The following is an 18,699-nucleotide window of genomic DNA, read 5'->3' as shown; positions in this document are numbered from 1 at the left end:
AGTTGGTATGATCTAGAACTCTTCATTGTCACTGACTTGAATTCATACATTGTCTTGACTTTACTCTTGATTTAGTGTCCTCAAATAGTGCTGTGGGAGAACACTTGGGGCTTGTAAAAGGCTCTTCATTGCTGTCTGGTGTAGTCTCTGTAGCACTTGTGTAGAAGAGATCTCAGAGGTTTCTGTGTGAATTATAACCTTGGGCAGGAGGGAAGCTGCTGCAGTGGAGTGGCTGAGTGCCACTGGGAGCCTTACTGTGGAATACTCTTCTGGTTAACATTGCATATTTTTTAAGCAGTACAGTATTCAACTTTCAAAAGGCAAGAATCTTAGTTAATTGTTTTCATTTACAGTAGAAGTTCAAAAGCTAAATGCAAATGATCAAATACTGAAGGAAAAATGTAGTTTTGTTTATGACTTTTCTGTTTTCCTGTATCAGTTCTTTCAGCTCAGAGTTGCTACTGGAACAACTATAGTGCAAAAGTTGAAAATCCAAACTTTTGCATCTGTAGAACTTTTTTACAAAAGAAAAGGAGATTTCTGTCTCTGCAGTTGAATGATGATTCAGATTTCAAAAGCTGTTGTATCAGTCTTCAGATCCTGATAATTTTGTTTAATTTTTATAAAGCTCTTTTAGCAATAAACTCAACTATTGTAACCAATCTGTTGTTATTTTCCCAGGTTTCATTAAATGGTACACAGTTTACAGACAGTTCTGTTGGATCAGAATTCACGGGTGTTTCTCAGGTATGTGCAGTCAAATTTTGTGGGTATGTATAAAAGAAGAATTATTTACTGATGGGAGAAGATATTAAGCTGTATTAAATGTACTAAATTATACTCTTCAAAAAGAATGCTGTATGAGATTTGGGTGTTGCTAATTGATTATCTCCTATTTAAGGCTTTAAAAAGCAGTGGAATCTTTTTTTAAAAGTAAAATTTTATTGTTATAGTATGCTTGAAATTGGTCCTGGATGTTAAAAAAATCTATGCAGTTTTATGGTAATAAAGTTATTCTTGGAAATAAATCTAAATACATAGCAGAGATGCAGTTATTTCTGTTCCAACTTGTCCTACTTCCAGCTTTCATTTATGAATGTTATATCTGAACATGTTTCAGAGACAAAATGAACCTGGGTGTTTTCTTGCAGAGATGCATCCCACATTTTTTGAAGCTTGACTAGTGGAAAAATATCCTGCTTTTCACAAAATGTGCACTTTGCTCTGATGACATTGAAGAGACATACAAATGTGATCTAATTGCAAGCTCTCCTAATCTAGCAAGAGTTTACTGCTCATGTTGAACATGAACAGTTACTGCATTCATCATGCTTTAAATAAACAAGAAACTGCAATTAATAGCTTCGTTTTAGTAGGATGGAGTCACAACAGGTATCAAAGATGCTTGTGGTCTAGATTTTGTTGAAGTTTCAGTTTTGATTCTTGATTTGCCTTGTGCTCTAGGAACCAAGGGCTTTAATTTGAGATTCACATCTGTCGTAAATATGGGCCCAGTGGGGAGATTGTTAGGGTTCCACTGAGTCTGGCCATAACAAAGATTGTTGTTCCTGCTGTGTTTGCCATGGCTTTTTAGTGATTGTGGTGCAGCTTTGAGGAAGTTACACACACACATCTTAACTTCTAGAAGTCCCTGTAGAGTGGCTGAGATGCGTTTGCCATGACCTTTATCGTTGCAAAAGAGTAAGTGTCAGGTTGTCTTAGCTTCTGAACTTTTACATTTTTGTCCTCTTCTTTTCCTGCTTGTTGGAAGATGTCCTGCAAATGATGTTCATAAGGATTTGTCTGCAAAATAAATAAGAAGATTTCATCATTTTGACAGGGACTCGCCTAATCTGGCTTCAAAAAATTTTATTTAAGAAGGAAGCTTTCAGGGCTAAGGGATAAGCAGCCATGGCCTCCTGCATGCAGGGGTTTTAGGCATGAATGAGATCTTCAGTTGAGTGCAGGCAGCCAAGGGGAATGTCTAACTAGGGAAATCTGTTGGTGCTTGTAGAGCCTATAAAGGAGTTGGTCAGTCCTGGCCTTGCAGCTGGCAGAGGGAGTCTTCCTGCATGAGAAGATTTTCTAAAAACTTGCATTAGACTCCTGGAGAGATTGTGTTCTTTTTCCTGCCTTAGTGCTTAGGTGCAAATTCTAGAAGTGGCAGCAGTGAGCAAAGGTTAGCTGTTCTTAATAAATCTATTAAATTTCTCATGAACTTCTGAAAGATAGGAAGATATTTGTGGAGATGAATTCAGTCTGTCTTTTGGGTTTTTATGTATACAATTCTTAGTTTTCCTTTCTATATTGCTGAGTCTGTCAGTTTTACAAATGTGAAGAACTCAAAAATCAGTGTTTTTAATGCTGTGCTGTTTTTCTTTAGATGTCAGCACTAAAGAATTGATTTGTTGTTGCTGTGAAGACAAGAAGAGAGTGAATTGTGGTTTAGCTTGACCTGGTCCTTTGCCGTAAAGAACTGTTCACCTGTGCAGTTCAGCCTTACAAGATCTTTAAAGCTCTATTTTTTGTTAGTATTGAGATTGGAGCAGTATCAAGAACAGTGCTTGAATTACTTGAAATTTGCTTTTTCTTTGAGAAAGAATTAAACTATTTTGATGCTTACATAGAAGGTGTTGTTAATTAAGGCAGAGTTAGCAGTTGTAATAAAATTGGGCAAATCTGTGATTCTGCCGTTACATGATATTTTGTTCCAATCATCTCATCTCATAAAACTGGGTTCTCTTTGTCTTGTGTTGCCTAAGTTGTTTTTGACTATTAGGCTTGGTGAAGAATCAGCATTGCATGGCTGAACTATAGTTTCATGCACAATAGCATCTTGTAAAAGAATTCAGGTTTTGAAGTACCTCTGTCCTTTTAAGTTGCCAAGTCTACTTGATTCAATAGCTGATAGTGGATTTTAGGACCCTACTGACTTTTTTTGTTGAAACTGATTTCAACTTTTCTTTTGTAATAGGCTCAGCTGAAAATGACTTTGTTTTGGGTAGTATTATGAAATGAAGTGTCACAGAGCTTCAAAGAGGAGATATTTTTCTTTTTATCTGTAAATGGTGACAGTAAAAGTAAATATCCCTTTTTAATTTTACTTGCTAGATTATTACATCCAGGCCAAAATATTTTAGAGGGGAAGGCTGTAGACCATGCTCCTTGCAGACTTGTTTGTCACATGGATATTGAGACTGCTGTGTTTGTTGGGACACTCCAAGTATTCACTTTTATAATGACTAGTAAAATATGTGTGTTGTTTTTGGGGGTTTCGTTGCTTTTTTCAAATATCAGAATATCTTTTCTGATATGTATTCTGTGAATAACCAGTATCTATCAAAACATTTGTTTGTAGACACCATTTACCTTTGGCTTGGGCCAAAGGGCACCATATACAACTGGCGAGCATTGTCTTCTTTGTAGAAGTGAACGAAAAGATACTTCGCTTTCAGAGAGCGGAATAAAAAATTCTAGCAAAACAGCACTTTCCACATCTCCAAAAGCAAACAATATGCTGCATCTTCCACTGTGGGTGTGTCCAGACTGTCGAAGAACAGTTGAAAAGGAGGAGAGGCACGCTACAATAGAGCAGTCTCTCGTGGTAAGTTCAAGTACCTCATAGACTGAGAAGATGCTTAATTATGGGCTGCATGTCACTTTGTGCTTTGGAACCACTGGAGCTGTAAATGCTTAAAAAGCATTTTAGGTGATTTTGAGTTGGCTTTATTTCAACTGAACAGAGAAGTTGTTCCAAAAGTGAGGAATTCTGGTTCTGAGTTGAGGAATTTTAAGTATAGCAAGGTTTGGATCTGATTTTACTGAGCTTTTTGCTTTTAATTCATTGGATCTCAAGCTTTGCCCTTATCCCTTGTACTTAAATACAATTTCTTCTACTTTTACCAACATGAGCTTACTCATTACACATTTTTCTATTCTGTCTGCTCACAGTGCATTTTCTTCTCTCTATGAAGTAAATTACCTGAATTTTCCTTGTTCTTTCAGTGGACTTCTTGAGTCACTGTACTTGCACTGATACCTTCCTGCAGATTTCTGAGTTTTGCTATCTTTTCTTTCCTGTATTTTTTAATAAAGAAGTACAACTTTGCATAGCATGAATGTAACAGTTTCCTAGTCTTGGTAGCACTACAGGTACCAATTTAATATGTGGTGCTAATATTTCAAGTTGTGAATTCAACCTCACGTAAGAGCTGTGCTTAGTGTTGCAGGAAGATACTAAAAGTTTGTTGACAGGTCCAGCAAAACTCATTAAAAGCAAATTATGTTACACTGCAGAACCAAGTCTTCGTGACTGACCTAGGAAGTCACACACTTGGGATAATTGGAAGTACTGTAGATTCCAGCTGACACCTCCTTGCAGAGAGCTAACAGGCTGTGTGCACACCCATAGGCACATACATTTTTTATTTCAGTAAATCACTGTGGAGAAAGATTGTATAGAGGATGTTGTTAAGCTTGTGCTAAAAGTATAGTTAAGGATGTCTTTTGTGAGGAAAATGTAAGAGTATATCACTCGTATACAACTTGTGTTTACAGATAATGTTGCTATTAACAAGGGTAATAAACCAATCAAAAGAGGTTACATCTAAGGGAATTATAGTGATATGGTGGTAAACACATCCTAGAGAGTTCAAAGCACAGCAAGACCGAGGCACATTACAGTTCAGTTGAGTCAATTTTTTTCCACATTTAAGCCCTGTTTGAGGAACAAACAAAGAAAATTAGTGTCCTAGATGTGCAAGGAAGGCAGGATTTTCTTCCTACATGGTTTTGAGTTACAGATACTGCAGGTGTAAATAAAAATTTACCTTGTTTTTTTTTTTTAGTTTGGCAACTGCTTTTTTTTTTAAGAGGAATTTTTAAAAGCAGATTGCAAATAGATTTTCCAAGATTGGAAGTTTGACTTAAAAACTACATGAATTAAGTGGCTAGTCATATTAGAGAAGCCAACTGGGATAAAAGTGCCAAAATTAGCTAAAAAAAAATTTTTTTTATCAGTGACTGCAAGTCAGAATACAGGTGGTTTGCTGTAGATGTTTCTATGTTCAGGTTGCTGTCATTAGCTTGCTTGGTAGCAACTGCATGCAGGTTTATTCTTACTTATGTCTGCATCCTGATCCAGGATTTGGGTTACAAAAAAACCCACCTTCAGTCACAGTACCAGTGTGAAAGAGGTCTCTGCCTGGTGCCAGGGAAGTCTGGTGGCAGACCTGGGAGGGTGCAGGAGAGAAGCATGGCATGTGCTGGGGCTGGAGCACAGAGAAGGGAGGTTAACTGCAGACAAAAATAGCAGCAGTCCTGGGTGAGTGGTCTGTGTCATCTGCTGGAATTGAACAGCATTGTGCACAGGAGATCACATCCATCTCCAATGGCAGCAGCTTTCTGACATCCATTGCTATGAAATACGATGTCTGGCTGTTACAAACAAGGAGATTTTGATTTTTACTGGAAGGGATTGTTAAACTCTGGAAGCCAAACATGCTGTTACATGGAGACTGAAGAGATAGTGCTGGTTTATGATTAAGTGTGGATGATGCAAGCTTTCCTTTAGCTTAGTTCATTGTTTATGCTGAAGTACATAAAGGTGATAATTATAGCCAGTGTACTCTGGTCATTAGAAATGAAGCTTTGTTTGTATTATTGGTCATCTCTGTTCATCTCTTGCATTTATTAGGCTTTTGAAAGACTAATTCTTTGTGCCTGATTGAGTGTCCTCCCAAAATACATGCGCACTAACAATTGCGCATGCCACTTTAATATTTGTCTACCTAATAACATTTCAGACATTACAAACTGTTTGGGGTTTTTTTTTTTTTTCCCAGAGCCAAGATTTCCTTTTGCACATGCCTCTTGGAAACAGTGGATCACAGCAGGAATCTGTAGGAGGAGGAAGAATAACTGTTGGTGCACAGACAGTGCCTGCTGCAGATCTCAGCAATTCCTCTCCTTCAGACATAGCATGCAACTGTGAGGCCTGTAATGAACGCAGGTAAAAACTGAACTCAACCTCAGCAGCAGGGTGGTTGTAGTCAGACTTTGGCAGTGTTGTAGCTTGTTTGTAGGTGTGTGCTTAAACTCTTGAAGCAGTAATTTCTGCATGTCAGTATTTACCCCGTTTCGTATTTTATTCTAGGCATTTTCAGATATACTTTTTTTTCTGGAATAGTAGGAATCAATACACTTATGTGATGCATACAAACAGAGGGTAATTATTTTTGTCTTCAAATGCAGAGAAAATTCAGCAGAGCCTGAACGTGAACCTCAGCAGCTACAGAATTACTGGTCTGAAGTCAGATACATGGTTCGGTGTATTTATCGTCAAGCTGGGACCCCTCTGGCAGATGACCAAGACCAATCGTTGGTACCAGATAAAGAAGGAATGAAAGAGCTGGTGGATAGGTATATTACTTCAAAGAATATTAATTCTATTTTATTCAGGATTTTTGAATACTCGTTTAAATGCATGGGAAGCTATTAAATTCATGTGCTGTTTGCAATAGGAATATAAATGCATAATTATGAAAGGGTTCCATAATGTTATTCTTCAAAAGACCTTATTCATAAGACAGTGTTAAGTTTGAATTGCCTCATGTGAAAATCTTACCTTGTGGAACTAGCCTGAGTTAGTAGTAGTAGTTAGTGTTTGCATCTTACTGTGATTATAATACCTGGAAGAAATTTTATAAAAATACAGAAAAGTTATATTGGACATTGATCACTAGATGAGGCAGATTCCAATTTCATTCTCATTTTAGAAGTCACAGTTGCAGCTTTTGTAGGTGTTGAAGTGAAAATGGGCTTAATGAGATCCTCAGTGGCAGGTTTTTTGCTTTTAAGAATAGTGTGGCAAACCTTAAAGGGCTCCAGTAGGATCATTTCAGTTACTCTCTAACTCCACGTGTGGTCAAGGAGTTTTTGTTCTCCTTGGTTCCATATGTGCTTAATATACTGAGATCTGAGCAGTCTGACCTGAGCTGTAGTTCTTATGTGCAATTTCTTGTTGAACCTAAATTCTGGTGAGGTGAAGACACATTTGAAAGAGAAATTCCTCTAGCACTGCTCTTAATATGACTGTGCACCTGAACTGGCTTTAGTAGATAATTAAATTAGCATATTGTACTTCGTTTATATAAAAACTGTTTGGTTTTGAACGTGAGTTGTGTACAAGCAGAGCAATATAATGTCCCTCCCTATTAGTCACACTTCATTTATTTAAGTGATCAAAACATGCAATATAGGCTTGGAAATCAAAGATGTTTAAGTGTTGCATAGTGTGTTGGTAATTAAAACTGAATCACAGCTGAAGTGGTTATTGATGTTATGCATCTCCTTAATGGAAAAATTTTGGAAATCAGAACATAATACTGTGTAACTTTCTTATGTACACAGGAGCTTTCATTACTCAGACCTGTTTTTCACTTTCGAGAGAGATTATTAAAATACAAAGACGGAAACAGGATTTCAAAGAAGGAAACCTTAAATGCCAGTTGGATTATTTTTCACTTGAGTTCCTTCTGGTCTATAAAGTGTAAAATAAAAAAAAAGATACAGTTTGGGCAGGCACCAGTGTGTCCAGTCTGTAGTACTAATATCATGCAGAATTTTTTTACCAAGTTAGTCAATGTAGGTACTGAATGCATTAAAAAAAAAAAATCTTCCATATAGGTAGTATGCAGAAGACCATGCTGTGGCTGAGTAACTCTGTTTAAAATGCAGAAATTCCCACTTTCATGCTTGGGTCTTAGCTGTGTTAGACACAGCTGGCAAAAAATGGAGTGTCTGGTTGTCTTTGTTGGAATAAGTAGTGGTGCCAAGTAATGTTCTTATTGTATGTTGGAATACTTGATGGCAGTATGATAGGCGTTTTGTGAGTGGTGAGGGAAAAGCATGGATTAGATAGCTGCAGACTTCTGTTCATCTAACTCTTAAGTACTTACCTCATTCATTTCCTCTTCCCAGCTCCCTGTGCTGTAAAAAACCCAAAGCATTCTGTGCATGCTTAAACTCCATGCACAGAAATTTAGAGTGAAATCAAATTATTTAAAGTGGTTCAAAGCAGTCATCATGTTCAGTTTTCTTCTGTAGGCACTAATCTGTCACATGTTAAGAACAATATGGAGAAATTGTGAAGAAGCTTATCTGAAGAGTCTGAGTGCTTGCAGGGTTGGATGCAAACAGAGTTAAGATTTTGAGCTCACAAGTTGAAGTGAAATTTTAAATCCTAAATAATTTTAATCCTCAGGTGTGCAGGCATCCTACTCCTTAAGGTACACAGGAGCTCAGTCCCATATGTGTTGAAGTAGGGGACTGGACTGTGTTTTCTGAGATTTAAAGTTGTTCTCTAAACCTGAGCCACTGAGGTTATTTTTTATGAGCATAATGGTAACTGGTAAATACTTCTAGGAAAATGAAAACTGTTGATTACATGCTTTCCTTTTTTTTTCTTTTTCTTTCCTGTCACAAATATTCTAAAAATAAAGGCTTTGTGAAAGAGATCCATACCAGCTTTACCAGCGGTTGGAGCAGCAAGCCAGGGAATATGTGCTTGAAATGAAGGTTCGCCTGCTCAGACACTTGTCCCTGGGATCCAAGGTTGCATCGACGTTAGCGACAGAAGGGCCACCCCAGGCACAGCAGTTCATCTCACTCCTACTTGAAGAGTACAGTGCACTCTGTCAGGCAGCCTGTACAATCAGCGCCTTCCTAGTTACTCTGGTAAGACTGAAAAACAGCCTTTGTGCTCCTGCTTGCCAGGGCTAATGAGTTACTTCTGGGTTCTTTCAGGTGTCTTCTGTGGTTGTAAATTGTAAGGTTATTTTTTTGTTTGAGATAGGAAGATTGTGAAAATGAAGTTAAATATTCAGAAGTGTGGAGTAGGTATCTCTTACAGTGTCTTGATGATTTTTTTTTTTTGTTGTTGTTCACAAAGGAAAAGGTGGGATGTTGTTTGTGGCACTTACTCTGAAACAAATCTTTAAGCAGATCTACAAAATATTACAAATCCTAATGTGGAAAATGCTTCTCTGGTAATCTTTAACGGCATCTTAACAACCATGATTAAGTGACACCAACTTCTGTGTGTAGCACTAACTTAAAATGTTTCCATGTTCAACTTTTCATTCACTGTCTAGGATGGCTACTTGAAGAGATTGTGTTGCCTCAGACTTAATCTGTTATGTAATTTATTATTTCTGAAGTTCTATTTAAATGCTTTTTTTGGTCAACTGATTGTGATGTTAGACTTGGGATTACATTTTTGGGTATAAAATAGGCAGCAGCCTTAAAAATTTCTTCTTGAGTAACTGTCTATCGGGTGAGTAATACCATAAACAAATTCTGTAATTCTATTTGTTTAAGGTCTTAGAAGGTTATTAATCCTGTTTTGTTATTAATCCCTTTTCCCTGCCCATCCCTTTTCTTGTGTAAGTTTTGTGCACGTAGGAAAAAAAAAGGTGGCAAAAATGGGGAATTTGGATTTTATTCCCAGTTAGGTGAAAGTGACTATCTGGATGGGTAAAGAGAGGAAAAAAACAGATGGGACAATACACTATGATGACCCCAGGTGAGGATATAAAGTGGAGAGGAAGCAGAGTTTCATTACTGAAGTAGGGCTGTCAATAAAATTAAATTGGCAAAGCAGGAAGATGTTTCTTCTAAGAAACTTGAGCATATCTTAGGGTTTTTTTTTGGTTGTCTATGCTCTGTATTTGGTGTTGTCTCTATTATCTTTCCCAGCTTTATCACTTAGATCCACACGTGAGGTCACTGCTATCTCCTGTTTATCAGCTGCTTTTAACAGTCACCAAGTTTCTAACAAGGTGCTTGAGAGAAAGTTGCTCTTGAGGTTGGTTTGTGTTGCAGCTTATTCAGCTGTAAAGCAAATGGTTTGCAGTGCACCTCAGCTTTCCCAAAGGGGGTCTGCCAATAATGAACCCATTAATGCCAGAATTACACAACTGATCAGAAAATAACCATTGCATACCTTTTTCCTGGCAATTACTGTGAACTAGTAGTTATAAAAACTAGTAGGTATGGGAGATTGAAATAATAGCCATGAGAAAACACAAGATGCTTGAACTCCCTAGTCAACCCCTTTCCTCACAAAATTAAAATAAAATTCTTCTCCTCTTTTAAAGAATGAAGCATAAGAAAACACAAAACATGCCAGATTTTTCTTGTCTTTTTCCTTCTGCAGCCCAGTCAGTACTGAAATCATCTTTCTACTAAGCTGTGACCTTGAGAAACTGAAATGTGAGAATGTAGGATACTGTCTTTTGTCATACATTTCTTAGATTTATTAAATAACCTTTTTATTAAATGGAGTAGTATGTCACAGCTTGCAGTACAGGTAATAGGGTCACTAGCTTTTTCAGTGTGCATGGATGTTTCCTCTCAAGATACCAGTACACTATGGAAGAAGGAATCTTTTCAGCTAAAATACATAACAAGCAGCCAAAATTTCTAAACTTAGTGCTGCCTTCCTTTTAAGGATGAAAGCTTTGCATGTAATGTACCGTAGAAAGGCATATAATGCCTTGAACCTCCACCTGTGAGAAACTGATTTCTCAATGAAATGATGAATTTTTGTCCTTCCTGTCAGAGGAATCCATCTGACTTCAATAGCAGGAACTAAAGCTCTCTGCCCCAGCAATGCAGGCAGTGACAGATCATACTGACAGCAATTTGGAAAGACTGGTCAGTGCAGAAGGGCCCTCAAGTACACAGACTAGAGAAAAAAACTTTCCTGATGTTTCTTTGTGAGAAATACCATAATCTACACAAACTAGTACAGAAGAGTTTATAGATAAGTGTTGATAGTTTTGTTCACAGCATAATATGTAAATTCCTTAAGAAATTAACCTCAGTGAACCTTGAGAAATTATTAGCATTTTATAGAAATTTAAAATGTTTTGAAGGCATAATACTCAAAATGAAAAAATACACGTGCCTTGTGCAACTCAAAAAACCTCACCACCCACCCTTCATAATAATAATACTTTGAACTTGGTTTTTTTTAATGCTGATAGTCTTGTCTTCAGGTCTGGTATAAATATGTTTCGTTGGTTTGTTTTTTTAACCCACTGTTATTAACAAAACTTTAAAAATCCAGAGTATAATGGTGTTTCTGGGTGCTTGGGGTTATAGTACTTAGGGCCCACTTGCTGATCTGAGAGCCAGAATGCTTGCATTTAGTTCTGCTGTGTAGTTGAGTCCTGGTATAGAAAACCTGCATAGTGCTGGCTATAGGTAGGAAAACTTGCTGCCTTGAAAAGTATAATGTACGTTTTGAATTCTTGTGTTTTAATGATAATAGTTTTAAGTTTTAGCTCTTGAAATTACATACAATTATGTGTTAAATAACCTCAAATACAAAAATGTTCTGCTTACCAGAGAAGTAAGCTGTTGGTCTCATCTGTTCTTTAAGCTGTAGTTGAGGAGAGGTGTTAATTTCATTTTATGTCAGTTTTGAATGAAGATTATAGGTTGACATTGTATGTGTGTCTTATACTAGATAAGTTCAAAAAACTGAAAAATAATCATAAATAGACAATTATTTGACAAGAAAACCTGAGAATTACAGGTTCAGATAATAAAATTCATCTTTTGGTGCAGAAATGAACAGGAACTTAGAATAATGTAGACTGATATTTTTTAATTTTTTTTTCTTAAATGCATGACAATTTGGAAGGAATGATCCTATGGTTATTTAAGTCATTAAAAATTGCTTCAGTTCTGAGAGTTTGGGTTTTAAAGCATCATGAGATTTGAGCTGGTTCATACAGCCTGTAGGTTGGAGATTAGGCTTTGAAAAAAATTCTTGCCTTGTACAGAATTTTGTTTTTTTTCCTTAACCCTGGTTTATTTCTGGTTGTTTTATCATTATAGGAAAATGAACATTTGAAGAAATTTCAGGTGACATGGGAATTGCACAACAAGCATCTGTTTGAAAATTTGGTATTTTCTGAGCCACTCCTGCAGAATAGCTTGCCAACGCTGGTGTCACAGCTAAGGTAGGGTTTAACTTTCTTTTGTGGTTTCAAGAAGAGAGGAAAACCCGTGTTTGCAACCACAGCATTAAAAAAAATACTCTGCTACAATTGAATTGGTAAAAATCTTTGTGGATCTCTTTTCAAAAGTGTTGCTGATTGAGCAGGCTACTGTCATAACTTGCTTGTCAGAAGAATTACAACCCTAGTTTGCTTAGTTGTAGTTACCCAGTAAAATGACAACATCCTGTGTAAATACTGATGCTATGACTGAATATTGCTGTTATCAGGCATTGCTGCTGCTTCTACAGCTCTACAAGCAAATTAAAGCCTCATTACCTTCTATTTCCCAGAGCATAGAACTGAATTTGGAGTTTTAAGCCTCTTTTCACTGGAGAAACCCCCTTGCTGCATGCTTGTAGGTCTCATGGCTTTAAAGCTCCTGAGGCATTAAATTGTGTATTTTCTTAGTAGTGGTGCTCTGCTTGTAATTTGTGTACTGCCAAAGTGTTTGGGTTTTCTAGGGAAGAGGTATTAATATAAATTTTCTTTACCCTAACTCTAAACATTTTTAACATACAGTCATGGGTGATTCATGCTGACCTCTCAGTCTTGTTTGTGATGAAGACACATTCTTGATCTGTATACATGTGTTTGAAAGGTATTGTCTTGGGTAATTTTCCATGGTACAAGAGCAGTTTGACTAATTCTGTTTCAACTCTAACCCCTGCCCCAACAGCTGATTTTGTTGCTGTGTTCAACAGCATGTTGATTGTATATTTTTCCAGTGATCTGTGGCTTCTTTTTCTGTGGCTATCCTTCATCATGTCCATGCTTTTTGACAAAGCCTCTCTGTATCTCTTCACTCCAGCAATCCTGACTATATAAAAATATTTATATTGCCTTTATCTGCAGAGCTGAGAATGGTCTTAGTGAACTTTATGGTTATTTCTTAACAAAAGCAATTTTCATTTCCTGTGCTGGTTCATAACTTGGAACACAACTTGTCAGAAGTTGTGTTTCTGCTGTCATTGTGGTGACAGCCTCCTTCAAAGCTTCCAAATACAATGAAATCACAATATCTTCCTGCAGGACTTTCTTTTCCCAGTGCATTTGTGTTTTCTAGGTAGTAGATGTGAAACACCCTTGAACTTATGGTTTTGCCTAGTTTGGTTGACATGAATCATTTTTTGACAGGAAAGGTTCAGCACAAGCTTCCCATTTCTAGGTTATATAGGGTATGTCTTGTTTTTCTTTGATAAACGTAGATTTTGTTTGTGTTCATGGTCTCTCAGGATTTTATTGTTGAGTTCTCTGTGTCTTGAAGTGACAGAATTAGATTTCTCTGGGAAGGATATGCTTCTGCCTTCCATTGGAAATTAGAGGAGAAATGTTGCATTACAGAACCTTCACATGGAAAAGCAGGGATCAGCCTTGTCCTCTGGATATTTGGTGAACAGAGAATCACTTATGTGCAGTAGAGAAAGTATTGCAAGAGTTTCATTACAAAGAGCATTGGCCTCATTATTTTCTCTTCCTGAAGAGAAATGTGAAATGGCATTTTGACATCTCAGCTTCACTTAGATTTTGGATGTTCATACTTTCTTTCATCCTTTCCTTAAATCACTAAATTTTTATGTCTCTGGCTTTTTCAAAACATGTAGTTGGTGTTCTGTGGTTAGTTCCAAGGATGCTTATCAGATGTCAGACTAGAAAAGGTGTTCACATAGGGAGGTTTAAACAGAAGCCTTGTGGGGGTGTAGTTAGCTTAGCTGATACAAGATCAGCTGTGTCAGTATTCCACAGCTGACAGGGGACATCTGCTGGGGTAAACTACCAGGGTCTTCATGTGTTGTATCTTGTTTGGCTACATAGTCAGCATCTGTGGCTTGTTTAGGAGGCAGCTCAGCTGCACAGTCTGCAGACCAGCTGTAAGGGCTGTCCATGGCTTAGCAAGAGTTAATTAGTCAGCAGGGCTTCTAGGTCAGACACAGCATCTGGTAAGGATGTATTTTCATAATGGCTGTTTGAGGAGATCCAGTTCTTTCAAAGGTGAGTGGGTAGTACTTCCTTATGAAGTGTCAATGTGAAGAGTTTCTTAGAGGTTAAATAATATTGATTGGTTTGAGATGCTTCTGATTACATGCAGCCTCTGACATGCCTTCTGAATTCACCACACTGCTTTATTGGGATGTGGTTACCAATGAAGTGACCAATATCTGGGGCTTCTCAGTCCCTTTTGCTATTCCAGCAGGGGATGGGACAGTGGTGAGGATGTTTGCAGAGCTTTGTTTAAATGCCATTGTCCAAAAATATTGTGTTCCTGATCAAAATATGTAGGCATACCAGTTTGTCAACAGGGATGGCTTGGAAGTCTCAGGTTCTTTAAAGTGAGCAAATCTTGTTAAATTTTATGTATGTGTTATCCTTTTTATTGCCTTTGTTTTTGCTGCAGTCAAGGAACATATTTCACCTCTGTTTAGAGGACTGAAATGTTAACTAAATTGTTACTTTATATTTGTCTTCGGGGGGTGAAATTGTATTTAGTAGGATCATGTTACCTTTACTCCATCACAATAAAATATTAAAGTGTAAATGCTGTTGCATTGCTAGTACAAATTTTTTTAAATTAAGCTCTTTTGCTTCTAACTTGAACATATTTTAAAAAGTCTTCTGTGTACAACTACTGTGTGAAAGAATAGTACTAGTCAGGAGCAGTTATGAGAACAAATTGCTAATTTTTATATGGTAGGAATCTGATTTTCACATAATTACGTAATACTAGAAACAGAGGTTCCAAAAAAAGTAGGAAGTTGTGGTCTAGTAACAGGAGTTGACAGTGTTTGCACTGATAGTAATGAAGTGTTGTATCATGAAGGCACTGTATCCCTTGACACTTCTTTTTGTACTCTTCAACCCATAGACATCCCAAGTTTTAATGTGCAGAGTTGTGTGTACACCCTTCTAAAGTGGTTGTGTTACAGGTTCTGTACACAAAACAACAAAACAAATTTGGATTTATTGGCAAATGCACATTATCAGCTGTAATTTGGTGCTTACTGAGTTGTCTGTTTGCTTAGCTCTTCATTATGCTTAATTGCCAAGTTAAAGGGTTAGTTCTTTGCCAGGTGACAGGCAGGACTATGTGGTTCTGAGGTTGGGTTGACATCGTATTGCAATGAAAATCTATAACAAACCTCCCTGAAATGCTGGAACTGGGCTTAAATACCACATTTTGTGATGCTTCAATTTTGGTTTTTTGGTACTGGCTTTGATTGCTACACAACCTCTGTGACTAATTAATTATCACACAGTTTCTCCTTAATTACTGAGTAGAAAAATGTTGTAAAGCTTCAGTTTATTTGTGTCACTTGACAGGTCATTACAATTCAGTGTGGTTTAAACACGTGTTATTGAGTAGAATTTTGTCTTTTATTATTTGTCAAGTCAGTGTGTTGGGAGTTGACATACTGACTTAAGAAGCATTATGCTGTGCAAAGATGTAGCAGTAGGAAGGGAGGTAAGTCTGTCTCCTATTTCTGGGGCTCCTCACAGACACAGTCAGCAGTGACTGGCATACCCATATTTTGAATTCCATGCTGCTCAAGTGATAGTAGATAACTGCTTGTATCTCACTTGCCTCATTCTACAGCACATTTCCCACCTGGAACTCCAACTCGTCTAGTATTCTTTTTAGCACTGGTCATGAGAGTTCTGCTTCACAGGCTTTTGGCTTTATTTTTGTTATGTAGCTGTGCAGTGGATAGTCAACATGTATATTTAGCCCATAGATTTTGGAAGGATAATTATATCAAGCAACAAGATTTGAACGAATAGGTTTGTCATCTGGTTGCTCATTGGAAAGAGGCTCTAGCAATGTGGCACTTCCCACATTCTTGCTATTGTTGGTTACAGAAGATTGGAATAAGCAGAGTTTGGGTATTTTTTGAAAAACTACTGAAAATACTCAATTTTTGGGATACAAGCAGCTGTGTGGGCCTAGGTGTGTCAATAATCACATTTTCACAACATTCTTTTTGACTGGCAGATCTTAAAAGTGTGATTCTTCAGTCAAATGTCTCTTCTGTAACAAGTGCTGTTTGAACTTTTAGGCTTGGAACAACACATGATTCCTGTAGTGAAGATATGTACAGTACCTTGCTACAAAGGTATCATCAGCTGGAACAGGAAATGGGCCAAGTTGCTGAAGCATGGCTTGAATGCCAGAAAAGAATAGATGATTATGTTGATGAACAGGTAAGAGTCATGCAAACAGTCTCAAGACTGATTATGTAGGGAGCAGCCCATGCAGGACTGTGCCTTCAGTGAAGAGTAATTTCATGGGTATTTTTATCCAGGGCTTTGAAGCAACAAAATATAACTTTTTTCATTCATGTTAGTCATTCACAATAGAAAAGCATTCATGTGCAATACTTACTGGTGATTGTACAATGTCATATTCAAATTGTTGAAGCAGATTGTTGTGTACTTGTTTAGAGATGGTCTTTGAACATTTTATAAATATGTTAGCCAATACACAAGCGATAGGAAATAGAAATAATCTGTTCCACAAAACCCCCTAAGCTTTCAAAATAATAAGTGTACTAAATGGAATCTAGAGGAAGAGGTGGCTTTTAAAAATTATGGCATGTTTCACAGTGTGATGATGATTGTTGTACAGTTGTCAAAATGGAAACTGCAGTTTGTCTCAATGCATAAGTATTTGAGACCTCTGAAGCAGTCATTTAATCAAGTATATGATCTGATAGCTTATTCTTCTGAATTTGTGCTAAGTTTCAGAAAATAATCTGAATCAGTGTTATTGTGCTGACTCCTACATTGCTGAGAGTTTAATTTTCTGAAAAATAGCTGTTTATTTTGCAAGTGGTTGTTTATACTTGCCAAAAATTTATCATGTGGCTTTTGTGTCATGCTCAAAAAAATTTTTAAAAACACCTCAGGAAAAGAGTGAAAATCTTCTTAGTTCAATCTTAAGTGTTCTAGAAGAAAAAAATGTCTTGGAAATACAACTGAAGGTAGAGAATGCTATAGAAATTCCCTTCTATTTTGAAGTTTTACAAGCAGTAGGAAGATAGAGAACTAATTTGAGATTCAGTGATACTGTGTTGCTACCCTAGATGACAAACATACTTCAGTCTTATGGTGCTCTGTAAGTGTCCTTCAGAAGTTGTTCCCTGTGTTGAAGATTTACGTGAACTTTTACCATTAATTCCAGTGCCTTAACAATGGAGACAGGATATAACTAATTTTATTTTTGGAGTTCACTCTGTATTTGGGGACTGCATCTGTGAGTTTTGAGTTAAAAAGTTTTCACTTGGTCTGGTTGCTTTTGTGCACCTAAATATTTGATTGCAGCTCAGTAAAATGTCATCATCATTTATGCTATTAGAAGTCATCTTTCCCATGGTGTCAGGGTGTCATGGCTGTCTGATATTGCCTCTCTAGCAAGAAAGGAGCCCAATTCACTGCTATCATTCAGCCATTTTTTTAAAATATTTCTGAAGAGTCACATTCATACGTGGTTTGTGACTGGTTGGTTTTTTACCACTTGATAATCAGCTCTTAACTGACTTTTCTATATTTCTTTTTATCAAGTCCAGCTTGTGCAGCTGCCGCAAGTCCCATCTTGTAGCATTTTTAAAATTTGCTCAGTGAAGCCTGTATCCTATGCAAACAGGCACTCTTCTCCCAGTTGGGAAATTTAATGTGATGACTTATTTCCTAATGACCAAAAGTAGCTGCAACGATGTGGGGGGTGTGTAGAAGAAACAATTGTAAAACTTAAACCCTCAAATTTTAAAGAAGATAGTCATATTTATATTGGTATTTATTCGTAGGAAAAAGCATTTTCGCATTCATGCCTTAAACCCTGTGTTGGTGATAACCTGTGGTTATACTCTCTTGATCAAAAATACATTATTCTGTGTAAACATCATACCTGAATTTGCAGTGATGTTTTTGTCAACAAGTTAGAAATCAGAAAGCCCAGCTTCTATAGAAACTGTGGATCTTACTAGTGAATCCATGTTCATTAGTTGCTTGCTTCTTGGCTCAACAAAATTGTGAGGTTTTCTTGTGAGGTGGCGTTTGAAAAGTTGAAAAGGAAAAGAGATTTAAGAATAGTTCTCACTTATGTGTTGTGGAACTATACCCAAAGCAGCCCATCAGCAAAGATAATTGATGGACCCTACACTGTAGTATGTTCTGTTACTTGTTGGTAAAAAAGATAATAGCTCTTGCAAGCAATACAAATACTAATTGTTTAAGACTGTGTAAGATAGCTGTGTCATGCACAGGCATAACTTAATACATGTGTGTATGCTGTGATAAAGTTTAGAATAAGGAATCATCTGTATCAGTGCCTGAATTAATAATATGCTAAATCTGAGGAAAATCTTTGGAATATCTTGAGTACAGGAAAGTTTTAAGTGTATGTAGCCTGTACATCCAGATCCTGATTTCCTTACCATACTTACACTACATTTACCTAGGAGGTCCTGGGTTGTTTCAACAGATAATGGCTAGACAGTAATATGTGCTTCATGCCAAAGGATTTCCTTTTTTTAGTTTCCTTTTTTTTATTATTAATTTATTTTTTAATCTGAAATGCTTTTGCCCAGGCAGAGCTTCTTGCTTGTCTCTCCGTATTAATGTGTGACTCTTACTCTTT

General features: G+C 37.0%; 1 protein-coding gene across 2 annotated transcripts in view; it reads left to right on the top strand.

Moving 5' to 3' along the window:
- FAM193A (family with sequence similarity 193 member A) overlaps positions 1–18,699 on the top strand; it is a 75,672-nt gene that overhangs the window by 31,079 nt on the left and 25,894 nt on the right. The window contains exons 2-8 of one of the 2 annotated variants that reach the window (XM_053976047.1): positions 682–747; positions 3,359–3,604; positions 5,844–6,010; positions 6,253–6,420; positions 8,502–8,736; positions 11,908–12,032; positions 16,121–16,265. In XM_053976047.1, the coding sequence (XP_053832022.1) occupies positions 682–747; positions 3,359–3,604; positions 5,844–6,010; positions 6,253–6,420; positions 8,502–8,736; positions 11,908–12,032; positions 16,121–16,265 (1,152 nt within the window). The remainder of the gene's footprint in view (positions 1–681; positions 748–3,358; positions 3,605–5,843; positions 6,011–6,252; positions 6,421–8,501; positions 8,737–11,907; positions 12,033–16,120; positions 16,266–18,699) is intronic. The other variant, XM_053976049.1, reaches the window with a different exon arrangement.

The sequence above is a fragment of the Vidua macroura genome, chromosome 4 (assembly GCF_024509145.1).
Source record: "Vidua macroura isolate BioBank_ID:100142 chromosome 4, ASM2450914v1, whole genome shotgun sequence".
Lineage (NCBI taxonomy): Eukaryota > Metazoa > Chordata > Aves > Passeriformes > Viduidae > Vidua > Vidua macroura.
Note: the sequence above shows the minus strand (reverse complement) of the source record. Positions and strands in the feature narration are given on the sequence as shown.